Source organism: Arachis stenosperma, chromosome 7 (assembly GCF_014773155.1).
Source record: "Arachis stenosperma cultivar V10309 chromosome 7, arast.V10309.gnm1.PFL2, whole genome shotgun sequence".
In the NCBI taxonomy this organism is placed as follows: domain Eukaryota; kingdom Viridiplantae; phylum Streptophyta; class Magnoliopsida; order Fabales; family Fabaceae; genus Arachis; species Arachis stenosperma.
In genome coordinates, this window is record NC_080383.1 from 53,265,411 (window position 1) to 53,279,606 (window position 14,196).

Consider the following 14,196-nt stretch of genomic DNA (forward strand, 5'->3'; position numbering starts at 1 on the left):
GTGATAGAGCGCATTGAACATTTTTATTGAGAGGACGGGACTGTAGCCATTGATAACGGTGATGCCCAACATACAGCTTGCCATGGAAAGGAGTAAGAAGGATTGGATGAAGACAGTAGGAAAGCAGAGAGACGGAAGGGACAAAGCATCTCCATACGCTTATCTGAAATTCTCACCAATGAACTACATAAGTATCTCTATCTTTATTTTATGTTTTATTCATCTTTTAGTCATTAATCCTCCATAACCATTTGAATCCGCCTGACTGAGATTTACAAGATGACCATAGCTTACTTCATACCAACAATCTCCGTGGGATCGACCCTTACTCGCGTAAGGTTTATTACTTGGACGACCCAGTGCACTTGCTGGTTAGTTGTGCGAAGTTGTGATAAAGAGTTGAGATTGCAATTGAGCGTACCATGTTGATGGCACCATTGATGATCACAATTTCGTGCACCATGGAGCCAAGAAGCAAGAGGTTTGACAAATTGGTTTTTTGTTCGCAAAATATTTGTGAATTTGCATCAGAATCGGAGGAGTTGACTACCATTCTGCACCGTGCGTACAATAAGGTCATGGTTGAGATGGAAGAATTGGAAGCCAAAAGGAAGGGGACATGTTCATTATCTCATGAAAACGCCAACTTGGAATCTGTTAACGAGCTTCAAAGCCCTCTAAGGATTTGAACAAGAGGAAGTCCAAAAAATAGGCTAGGTTCAAAGTTAGACAAACAGATTGCAAATGCCTCAAAGAAGAAGAAAACAAAAGATCTAAACGAGGTAAAAGTAATGTTCTTTAAACTTGTGGTGATTGATTTTAATTTTGTTCTTAATATTTTTGCTAATATATAAGTTTATTATATCCAGTTAAACCTCTTTGATGCTGCATCAGTGGTGCATCCAAATTCCAGCCAATATCAAGGACGTGTTATGAATTATCAGTTCAGGAAACCAGCAGTATTGGATAGTTTTTTGGGTATATAGTTACAGAATATGGGTGTAAACCATAGTTTTTCTTGGGTGTATTTCTGAATTTTTTTGTGCTTGACATTTTACATATATATACATATATTTTCATAATCTGCTGTTTATGTTATAAATTATTATTCTTTTATTATGGTTTAGGGTTTAGGTTTTAGGGTTTAGGTTTTAGGTTTCAGGGTTTAGGTTTTTAGGGTTTAGGGTTTAGAGTTTAGGGTTTAGGGTTTAGGGTTTATGGTTTAGGTTTAAGTTTTTAGGGTTTATGTTTTTAGGGTTTAAGGTTTAGGGTTTAGGGTTTAGGTTTTAGGTTTTTAAGGTTTAGTGTTTAGGGTTGAGGGTTTAGGTTTAGGTTTTTAGGGTTTATGTTTTTAGGGTTTAAGGTTTAGGGTTTAGGGTTTAGGTTTTAGGTTTTTAAGGTTTAGTGTTTAGGGTTGAGGGTTTAGGATTCAGGGTTTAGAGTTTAGGTTTTTAGTGATAAATCATCAGGGGGATAGATGTTTGGGTGTATAATCAACTTTTTTTGGGTGTAAAATGTCAGATTATGGGTGTATATTTGGTTTGATGTTTTCCTTCATATTATAGTACCTGTAAATCAGACATTTTGAATACAGCAAAGAGAGTTTAATTATGGAAAAAATTCTACTTATAATTGGATCAAATATATTTACAGCATGTGTTCAATTTCTTACAAGACTATATAACAGTTACATTAATCAGTGTTAATATCATTAGAATCTATCTGACAATATGGACTCAATAACAATGAGGATGGCTTGGACAGTCTTATTACATCACTTTCGCTAATGGCTTCAGCTTTGTCTTGATTCATTTCATGGAATAAAATCCAGGAAGCTTATTCTACTCTATAGTGGTCTACCTCATCCTGAAGTTTAAAAGAATTTTCGTTTTAATCAACTATGTTAACTTAGTAAGGTAATATAGAGTTATTTAGTTTTTAAACACAATTACCTGGGTCCAGTTGTCCTACTCATACTTCCTCCTTTTAATGTTTTTGGGCTGAATTATCTCAAGCCACTCTATTACATATATAGCACAGTCATAGCTGAAAAACAAGAAATAAATTAACAAATTACATCTAAGAAATTTTAATTTCCAGATTAAAAGATTTATACCTTTATCTTTTGGCCTGAGATGTTAATGTATGGTGTACGAATTGTTTTATCGTCTTTCTTCAAAGGTGCCCCCAGCATATACTCTCATTCTTGAAATTACATGTCCCTTAAAACACAAAACAAATTAGTAATATATGAATAAATTTAATAAAGGAATATAAACAAATGAACACAAACCTACACCTTATATTGAACATAAAAACATCCAAATATTAAAATACATAACACAGAATCAACTTACAGCAAATAAATTTATGTTCTTTCTTTCATCGAATGGACAAGTTTTGTGTAATGGGTCCAATTCAAAAGATTTTTTTTTCTTGTATCAGCCACCCATAACCACCAATGTTGTGAATGGCAAATAGGCGCAAAAGTCTGAAGTATGTCCAGATTGAACAGTGTTTAAATTATTTGGCACATAAGTAAAGAATGGTAATAAGAAGTTTTAGAAATGAAAACTTACATAATTATGCGATACTAATTTTTTAAGGTCCAAGAAGGGTATAAACATTGGGTAGTCCTCCACCCTGAATGACCTATTGGTTTTAGGATTTATGAATACCCTTTTTGGATGATTTCCAATGGCCATGTTCTGCAACAATTGTGAAACACCAAATGAATACAAAAAATACACCCAAATGAATGCAGAAAATACACCCAAACAAATATAGAAAATACACCCAATTGAACGTAGAAAATACACCCAAAGGAATGCAGAAAATACACCCAAATGAGTGCAAAAGATACACCCAAACGATTACTGAAAATACACCCAAACGAATAAACAAAATACACCCAAGATTTGTTGCAGTACAACTTACCACAATATCAGGGGGGAGACAGTACACTTCTTCTTGAAACCTTTTAATCTTTTGCTAGTTAAGGATGAGGCACATGGCAGACACAATCTACAAATAAAAGCCCAAATCAATTTTACATAAATCGATATTTCAGTTACATTTCATGATAAAATCATTAATGTTATTCTAATATTACCTCAGCTTCTATATGTGTATCAGCTTTGAGAGATGCGAAGTGGAGTTTTGACAAAATGTATTTATTTTGGACATTGAGTGTGCACACGTTGTCAAACTCATTAGTACTTCCATCTGCATATGTTTTGACACGTGTGGCCTAGATGTAGCATTTTTCTTTCATTTCAGCAGTCATTTCATTTGTCCTCGCAGAAGTTTCAAAATTTTCAAAACTTTGTTCACCACTTTGCTTATGAATAGGTGGAGTTTTACCTTCTGTTTTCACCCTGCTGCCTGCAATTTTTTCCACCAGCTCCCCTAACAGTTCTATTAGTTTTGGCATTTCAGGAGTTTTTGCCCTCTCCCCCTCTTGCGTTGCTGCACCCTCTTGCGTTGCCACCTCTTCTTGGCTTGAATCAATCAAGCGGAGGCTGAATGATGGCATCGGACCTTTTTCAGGAATGTACGATGCTGTCCGTGCCATCATCATAAGTGCAGCATCATCATCTTCTGGGGCTGGATTACTGTGTGATGAGATAAAACATACTATAAGAGTAAGAATAGATGAATGATATTGAAAATAAAATTTTAATCTGCTAAACTTACACTTTAGATGGAGCTGGTGGAAGCGGGGGTGTGCTTTCTTTAGTTGTTGGTGGTGGTTCTGGAGTGCTGTAGGGTTACAGAACAAATACAACCAAAGATTACAGAAAATACAAAAAATACACCCAAACGAATACAGACAATACACCCAAGTGAATACAGAAAATACAGAAAATACACCCAAATGAATACAGAAAATACACCCAAATAAAAATAGAAAATACACCCAAATAAAAACAGAAAATACACCCAAACAAAAAATAAATACACCCCAAGATTATTCCTTACCTTTTTGTAGTTTCTTCATTAATTTCTAGCACAGGGGTTGGCTCAATTTCTGGCACAGTGGTTGTTTGGAACAATGGTAGACAAATTTGAATCAGAACTCTAAACAAGAAGAAAAATAAAAGGTTAACAAAGCCCGCGAAAGTAAAATGGTTATAAGGTTGAAATTTTCTTGGAAAACTCACATTGAAAGCGCTTCGGTTTGTGACTGTGTCTCCACCTGCACAACCATCATGTTCTCTTCAGCTGGCTCGTTGGCTGACTCTTCAGCTAGACTCATCCTGAAATACACCCTAAGAAAGTCAAAAATACACCCGAAGCATTCAAAAGAAAGACATGCTTTATTTTTTTGAGAACTTACATAGTTCCAGTTTTGGCTTTTTTTTCCTGCCTTTTTTTTCTCGAATAAAACATTAAAGGGCTTTTTTTTTCTAAAAAATATATATACATAATTAGAAGCAGAAGTTAATAAAAGATAAAAGCAACCTGTATTAGAAAGAGATATTACATGCTCTCCGCCGATTTGTTTACGCTACTTTGATCTGTGTGTCCTTGAGACAAAGGATCATCACTTCCTAAGTTTACATCCGGTATTCTAAACATAGAGTAGATATTATTCAGTAAAAAGACCATACTGTTAAAGCAGGATAACAAGATTTTATCAAATAAAGGTTCTTACATTTCAGATGAGACATAGTGACTTTCTGTCGATCGCAGGTCAGCTTCCTTCTCCCTGGCAAACCAGAAACAATTATGAGCAAAGAAAACACCTTAAAATCGAAAATATACACCCCAACAAGACATACCCCTGTGCAACAAAATACACCCAAATGAATGCATAAAATACACCCAACTGAATAAACAAAATACACCCAAGTATGTTACTTACTTTTTGGCTTTTCGGGTGGATTGTTTCCTTGTTGGATCCTCTGAGTCTTCTTCAGTCTCAGACTCAAAGGTAGAATGGTCTTCACTTTCAGTTGTTTCACTCTCAGATGATGATGATGAACTTGCCTTCCTTTTTTTATTTTTTTGGTTTTTTTGGTTTTTTCTTTTTCCTTTATTTCTTTCATTTTCTCCTTTGTTTCGACCATCTTTACAATTTTCTGAAACACTAGAAATGTTAGTTAACAGCATTCTGATAAATAAAATACACCCAAGATATTTTGTTCACTTACCATATGTTCCTCCATTTATGCCCTCATTCTTTCAACCAACCGCTCTCTAGTCCAGTTGGCAATCCAGGATTCAGATGTCTTTCTCCCCCTTTCTTGTCTTTATTTTTTGATAGATGGAAGTAAACTATCATCAGGGCAAACAGGTAGCCATCAATTGCCTTTTTCTTTTTGAGATTGTAATCTGTTATTCCCATAATGATAAAATTCAGAACATGTGCTCCCCAGTTCCTCTCTGTTATTGTGTCCATCTTGAAAATTGGTGTCAGGTGCACAGGAGAGATTTTGTTTATTGTGGTTGGTAACAGGAACGCCATCTGTATATAGAGGATGAAAATTCTCTTGAACATGAGGCGATCCTGTTCATTATCAACACCTATAGCCATATATCATCTGTCAGATTTTTGAGGGTCTTCCCCTAGAATCTTCTAAAAATTTGTTTGTTATATCCAAAAATTCTTGTCAAGATGAATATTCCGTGGTCAAATTCTTTTTTATTGATATTGCCTTGGTATTGCGTATATTTAATATTCCTTTTATAATCCATTGATCTGATAGACGGGTCCCCCTTCCCTTTTCTTTCCATTTTTTTGTAAAAAATGACCTACTTAACTCAGTGGTTAGAGTATTTCTTTCATACGGTGGTAGTCATTAGTTCAAATCCAATAGTAGGTAAGTAGGTATAGGTCGAACTTATGAAAGATCCTTATAATTGACTTTCTGAGGCAATAGATCTCCTACAAAAAGGAAAATAACATTGTATGAAAATCACTTGAAATACACCCAAGCATCACTTAAAATACACCTCAATATGGCTCATATAGACCTATGTTTGTAACGAGTTACCTGACGCGTTGATGCCAAGCGTAGCCCCTACTGTTCTTGGTCTTACTTTAAACGAATCGTAGCCGGTTTCGAGTCTGTTTTCCCCTAATTTAAAGGAGTTAGCCAACTCCTTTAATATTTGGTGATGCACCCTTAGCGGCGAGATGTGCATCAGGCCACCTAATCCCAAATTCCTAACAATTGCTTTCTTCCCCTTGCTCATATTTCTGAATTTCTCACTTAACAAATGGGTTGCACACTTAAGGTATTTGGTTTGCTGTAAACAAAGCAAAATTAGAGTCAGATATATTTCTATTATGAAAAACTGATTTGATCTAAGACATATATTTGTTCTTACATTTTTTTCAGCTTGATTTTCGCTTGCCATTTTTTCTGAAATGAAAAATACACCCATAGATATCAGTCACATACACCCATAGATCAGCCACATACACCTATACGGATTCTCATAAGTATTTAATTAGATCAGTTTAAAATGATGTTCAATTCACTCAAACATTCATAAATATACAAGGTCAAGCAACATTACAAGGTCAAGCAATATACACCCAAGGACAAGCAATATTAGAACAGTTGCAACAGTTGATTATATTACACTATATCAGTTCAGAAATATACACCCAACAAATTATGCTATATACACCCAACAAATTACTCCATATACACCCAAAAATCAATTACGAGAAGAACCCAAAAATCAGTTACGAGAAGAACTAGAACAAGAAGAACAGTAAAACCTAGAACAACTAAGAAGAACAGTAAAACCTAGAACCAAGAAGAACAGTAAAACCTAGAAAAAGAAGAACATTAAAAACAGTAAAATGAGAGCTAGAACAAGAAGAACAGTAAAACCTAGAAGAACGTAGAAGAACAGTAAAACCTAGTTTTTCGATTTCGAAATGTGAAAAATCTACAAGATGAGTAAAATAGTAACGTACCTTGAGTAATATTTCTTCGTTTTTTCTGGAGATTGTTGATGGTTTCTGCTAATCTTCGCGACGAGTTCTATCTTTTCAGTTTGGAATGTTACTCGAAACTTGACGGTTTGTGTTTTCTTCGAAGGAGAAGAGGAAGAGTGCGCCATAACGAGCGCTTTTTGCGAAGCGTAACCGTTGAGTGACGCTCGTGGCATTGACGCTCCATTCAAAGGGAGTGAGTGCGCGTGTAGTGTTTTTGGGCTGGGCCAACTTATAATACTTGTAGGCCTTTTTTGCTTGTATGTGTAGTAGCCCCTTATTAGTTAATAAGACGTGTTCCTGAATAATTTGAATTGTTCTAATTATTTAATTTTCCTAATCAAATCATGGTACTAAAAGAATTATTGGCTTTATAATTAAGTAATGACACACGTTTAATACAAATTAATAGGGTTAAGTACTGTTTTCATCTCTAAAGTCTAGGGTAAAAATTAAAATCGTCCCTGACCTTTTTTGTTATTAAAATCATCCTCAACGTTATAAAACGTTATAAAATTATCTTTCTTTACTTCAATTTTAATTTTTTTATCAAATTATCCTTAATAATTAATAAAAATAATATTAAAAAAAAATAATCTCCCCTAACCCAACCACCCCCTCCCCTGCGTGTATCTGTTCACTTTCCTCCCTCTCCAATCCCTCCTCCATCCCCCTCACTTTCTTTCCTGCTCTGAACAAGCCTCACCAGTCCACCATCACCGCTTGCTTCTTCAATACAAACTACGGTTTCCAATTTCTCTTCTTCTTCAGTTATGGCTCCAATACAAACTAGGGTTCTCAAATTTTCTTCAATCTTGAATAATAATGGTGGATTCAACGCTGTTCATCATCCACAACAATGGTTTTGCCACAAGGGTTGTTGCATTTTCAGTTGAATTCTGGAAATGGAAAAGCCCTAGTTCATCTCGCTTTTAGTAGCTCAAATCCGAGTACACAGCTTCCTGATGTTGCATTGTTTGGTAGCAACTTGAATTCTGATTTGATCACCAAGACTGCGTTATTTGATATTTCTGAAGTAAATAAGCTCAAGGCTATTTTTGGTGGCAGTGGATAATAGCTTCGTTAGTGAGATCATGTTGGTTAACTCAAAATTAATCCGTTGCTTCTATTTTGTGATGTGAGAAACTGCAATTTTGAGTTCTTGTTCCCAGTTTTTTTTGTTGTTCTCTTTCTCTCTTCTTTCTTTTTTTTTTATTTTTGAAGAACATATGAGTTTTTTTTTTAATTTTTTAATTTATGTTGTTACTAATTTTAGATCTGAAATTATGGTTGATGATTGTTGAATTGTTTAATTTGAAATTTTTGTTGATTTGTTTTATGATTGTTGCTGTTAGTGTTGCTGGATTGTTGGTGGTTATGGTGTAGCCATGGTGATGGTGATGATAATGCAGAGGGTAATGGTGAAGGTGGAGAGACTTTTTAATTTTTGTTTAAGGGTAAAGTTGTCCGAAAAATTTTATTTATGGACAAAAGGACGATTTTATAACGTTTTGTAACGTTGGGGATGATTTTAATAACAAAAAAAGGTCGAGGACGATTTTGATTTTCACCCCAGACTCTAGGGACGAAAATAGTACTTAACCCCAAATTAATATATTAAGTTTCAAAGCTTCGTGCATATATATATATATATATATATATGGCCAATTAGATACTCAGCTCAAGGTCAACCTATATATATTGTTTGGAGTAGAACTGATACATGCTTTGTAGATCATAATGTTTAGAAATTGAAAGTAAATAATGGAATTTGCTTATCATAGTGAACAATAACAGTGGAAACTAATAACATATCAAAATAAATATATAAATAATGGGGAAGAGAAAACAGTTGAAAAAAAAAGGTGAGAAAATCAACAAAAGGATATATCAATGTGAACTTTTCCAAGCTCTTTGGTAGTTCAGATTTCTGGCCTGCAAATGATTAATAAGTGTGTGTTTGGATTGTGGTTAGTCAAACTGGAGTTTGAATAAAAGTGATTTTATAGAATTGATTTTGGATAGAAGTAAGTTTGTGTCAACATGATTTATGTTTGGCAACTCTTTACCAAAATTGATTTTGATAAAATAAATTTTGTTTGGATAATATTAGTTAAAATCACTTTTAGATAGATAATTACTTAAAAGGACATGATATTAAATTATAATATTATTTTTTTATACATGTTTAATTTTTTTTATATTTTTTTCTTATATATTTTTTATATAGTATATTTTTAATACTCTTAGTACTCTTTTTTAGTACATTATAATTTTTAACTATTATTATTATTATCTAATGGAATCAATAAATTCTATTATAAAAAGATAATAATAAATATAATACACAAAAATTATAACTATAAAAATATATAATGTCAAATAAAAAATTGATAAAAAAAATAAAAAAGAGTTCATATAGAGAGGAATAATAAGAATTCTATAAATAATGCAATAATATGTATAAATGATAAAGTTAGTAAAAGAAAAATAAATATTAAAGGTATTAGCTAAAAGCACGTTAGTGCAACGGAGAAACTAGAAATTATTGCTTCTTGTAAACGTTGGTTTAGGAACAAAAGCACTTCTGCCTTTATAAAGAAGAAAATTAGCCAAACAAAAAAGTGAAGCTTTCAAGATGCTCTAACGTGCTTTTTTCCTTCAAACATGATTACCAAACACACCCTAAGTTGTTGAGGTCAAAAGCATTATTACATTTCTGAATAAGATTTCCAAACATGTTTTTATGTGTATTCACTTCTATTTGGTAAGTGTTCCGAAATTTAATTCTATTTAATCTCCAAATCCTGTTGTGGGCTAAAATTGCTGCTATTAATTAGTTATTAGCTGATCATAGCTCATATATAAGAATGCCATTTGCATAACGATGAGTATGAGTTCGAGAATGTGATGACTTTGATATTAAAAGGAAAAGGAAAATGCATTAGATATATATAGTAGGTGAAATAATCTTACATTTTTATGTGGAGTTACATTTAAGTTAGTTGTTATTGATGTAAGTATGACAACTTAGCTAATATGACACAATTGCTAGAAAATTGAAGTTTATGAATACCATCCTATGTGTGTGTGGGCACAGGATTCGGTGGTCCAGGAACTTTTGGACCACTTAGTGGTTCAAGTAGAAAACATGTTTTTAGAGTTTTTTATCAATTGCTACGTAGTCCTTGAACTAATTTTAATTACAAATCAACCCTATATATTTTATTTAATTATAAAAATAGTTTTTATTTTATAAATTATTATTTTATCAATTATCTATTATATTTATTAACAATCAAATACAAAAATAACAACCAATTATATCCTCCATTCATCCTAATAATTCCAATTGATTAAATAATTAACTTTGATCTCGTTACGTTCGTCCATGGCTTCCAAATCGTGTTTCCTTGAAATTCAATCGATTGGTTTTTCAAAACAATCGATTGAATGATAACTCAATCGATTGGTTTACACTATATCACAAAACAATCGATTGAAAGTTGTAAGGTAGAATGGTAAAAAGCTTATACCAATCGATTGTTTATACTTTCCAATCGAATGAATGCCTCAAAACAATCGATTGTTGTTGTTACTCAATCGATTGAATTCACGAAAACAACATGGATTTGCCAAATACAATCGATTGGAAAGTGATGACATTGAAGTTTTAGCCAAATTCAATCGATTGGTAATGTAATCCAATCGATTGGAAGGTGATGAAGTTGAATGTTTTGCCAATTTCAATCGATTGGTAATGGTACCCAATCGATTGAAATGAAACTGTACACTGAAAATTTATAAATTCACTTTTACTTCGCATGCTGCAACTAATGCATGTTACATACAAGAAACTAAAAAGCACATAAAATAAAAACAGACAATTAATTACATGATTGTTCTATTTTAAATTTAATCTGTTTGTCTTCTGGTTTTGCGCCACTGAAATAAAATCAAGAAAATAATCCATGTTTAAATCAAACGCCGGACCAAGATGCTCAACATTCATAATGCCTAATGAAATAAATTATAATGCATGGATCACAATAAACTTGTATGGTATGAACTTGTATGACTACTTTATTTTATTTGTTAAACTTTATTTGGACTATTGCTATTTTATTGTGATCCATGCATTATAATTTATTTCATTAGGCATTATGGATGTTGAGCATCTTGGTCCTGCGTTTGATTTAAACATGGATTATTTTCTTGATTTTATTTCATTGGCGCAAAACCAGAGGACAAACAGATTAAATTTAAAATAGAACAATCATGTAATTAATTGTTTGTTTTTATTTTATGTGCTTTTAAGTTTCTTGTATGTAACATGCATTAGTTGCAGCATGCGAAGCAAAGGTGAATTTATAAATTTTCAGTGTACAGTTTCATTTCAATCGATTGGGTACCATTACCAATTGATTGAAATTGGTAAAACATTCAACTTCATCACCTTCCAATCGATTGGATTACATTACCAATCGATTGAATTTGGCTAAAACTTCAATGTCATCACTTTTCAATCGATTGTATTTGGCAAATCCATGTTGATTTCGTGAATTCAATCGATTGAGTAATAACAACAATCGATTATTTTGAGGCATTCATTCGATTGGAAAGTATAAACAATCGATTGGTATAAGTTTTTTACCATTCTACCTTACAACTTTCAATCGATTGTTTTGTGATATAGTGTAAACCAATCGATTGAGTTATCATTCAATCGATTGTTTTGAAAAACCAATCGATTGAATTTCAAGGAAACACGATTTGGAAGCCATGGACGAACGTAACGAGATCAAAGTTAATTATTTAATCAATTGGAATTATTAGGATGAATGGAGGATATAATTGGTTGTTATTTGTGTATTTGATTGTTAATAAATATAATAGATAATTGATAAAATAATAATTTATAAAATAAAAACTATTTTTATAATTAAATAAAATATATAGGGTTGATTTGTAATTAAAATTAGTTCAAGGACTACGTAGCAATTGATAAAAAAACTCTAAAAACATGTTTTCTACTTGGACCACTAAGTGGTCCAAAGGTTCCTGGACCACCGAATCCTGTGCCGTGTGTGTGCAGGTAGGGCTTTGGAAGAGGAGACTCAATGGTACTACTACAGCAAAAAGGCACAAAATAGGTTACTGCCAATGGTTACTGGAATCCAATAACCTGAGGTCGATTTACGATCGTCCATATCCAAGACCCAGTCTGAGTCACAAAAGGCTAAGATCCTTAGTTCCTTGCGCTTGTTGATCTAAAGGCCCATATCTATGGTGCCGCCAAGATAGCGTAGTATGCGCTTCACAGCCTTCCAGTGCACATCAGTGGGTGAGTGCATATATTGCCAGACTTTATTTACGGCATAGTCAATGTTCGGCCTTGTAAGTGTTGCATATTGAAGCCCTCCAACGACTGAGCGATAAAGTGATGGATCCTCAAATGCACTTCCGTCAGTGGCGGATAATCGGGGACTGCTAAGCATCGGTGTTGGTGTGGGTTTGGCATCAACCATGCTTGCTTGCTTCAACGGGTCTGTAATATACTTTGCTTGCTTGAGGATCATAGTGCCAGAGGGTTGTTTCTCCACCTCATTACCAAGGAAGAAGCTCATTTGTCCCAAATCTTTGAGCGTGAAACCTCATTCAACTGTGCAATAAGAGTGTTCATATCACTTGAATTGTTTCCTGTCAGTAGTATGTCATCAACATATGCCAAGAGGTATATCGTGGACGATGAGCAGTGCCTGACAAATAAACACGAATCCACAACAGTCCTTTGAAAACCAAAGAACTGAAGTGTGCTACTTAACTTGAGATACCATTCACGCGGAGCCTGTTTCAGCATGTAGAGGGCTTTAGTTAGATGGAACACAATCCCAGTTCCAACTTTGTATCTTTCAGGCTGCTCCATGTGCACTACCTCATGAAGGTCGCCGTTTAGAAACGTGTTGTTGAAATTAAATTGGCGCACACACTACCCATGAGCTACTGCAATTGTGAGCGCTACGCGAACTGTCGCAGGCTTTCCCACTGGACTGAAGACCTGGTCATAGTCCAGACCTTCACATTGGTGGAACCCTTTCGCAACCAAGTGTGCCTTGTACTTCTGCACCATTCCATCGGTTTGTCTCTTAATTCGGAATACACAGGGACAACTAATAGGTGCTGTATTGGTTGAGAAGGGAACCAGAGTCCAAGTCTTGTGTCTCATCAACGCATCTAACTCTTCATCCATGGCAGCCTTCCAGTGAGGTGATTGTAGAGCATGAGCCACAGTTTGGGGGCTTAGTTTGCATGAGATCTGGTACCATTTCTTGCTTAACAAAGACATAGAGTTTTGGCTTGAAGATCCCATTTCTACTCCGAGTGATCATGGGATGCAGCTTTTGTGGTTGTTCAGCTAGTCCAGCGTTGCTTGTGGAAAACACAGAAGACAAAGGTGACAGATTGATATTCTCAGATAATACACAAGTATCATTATTAGCTATGATGGTATGTAAACTTGCATTATGATCTGGGTTAGGGGGTAAGGGTGAGACTGTTGCGGTTGGTGGGGCCTCTAATGACACTGGCTAGGTTCTGGACTCTTGTGATGACTGATGCACAAGGGTGTTGGATCTGGGTTCATGCTTAGAATTAGGATGTACTAAGCTGGATGTGCTGATATGGGGAGGTTGGTGGAGTTTTGATGGTGGTAGTGCAGGGAACAAAAGATGTAGGATAGAACATTGTGGTGGTTATGAGGTGTGTTTTTGGGTGAAAAATAGATCTTGATAAGGGAAGTTAGTTTAATCAAACAGCACATGCCTTGACATGTAAGTCTTTCCTGAAGGAGCCAAGCACTTGTAGCCTTTGTGGTGCGGAGAGTAGCTGAGAAAAAGATATTTCTGAGTCTTGAAGTCGAACTTCTGAGATTGGTAGTGTCTTAATTGTGGGAAGCAGGCACAACTAAAGGTCTTGAGAAAGGGGTAGTTAGGTGGTTTGTGGTATAGCAATTCATATGGTGATTTGCGGTTGGTTTCGGGTGAAGGTAACAAGTTAATGATGAGGGTTGCAGTAAGGAAGGCTTCATCCCAAAACTTAAGTGGTAGAGCGGCTTGAGATAGCAGAGTGAAACCCATTTTGGTCACATGGCGACATTTACGCTCAGCTCTACCGTTCAGCTGATGCGTGTATGGGTAGCTCAATCTATGAGCAATGCCATGCTGAATAAGATATTGTGTAAA

The 14,196-nt window shown here is 34.6% G+C and overlaps 1 protein-coding gene across 1 annotated transcript; it reads right to left on the bottom strand.

Annotated features, from left to right (window-relative positions):
• Nucleotides 1–12,944: 12,944 nt before the first annotated feature.
• Nucleotides 12,945–13,325, bottom strand: LOC130939793 (uncharacterized mitochondrial protein AtMg00820-like). The gene has a single exon (XM_057867869.1). It carries the CDS (start codon nucleotides 13,323–13,325, stop codon nucleotides 12,945–12,947), a length of 381 nt encoding a protein of 126 aa, XP_057723852.1.
• Nucleotides 13,326–14,196: the final 871 nt, after the last annotated feature.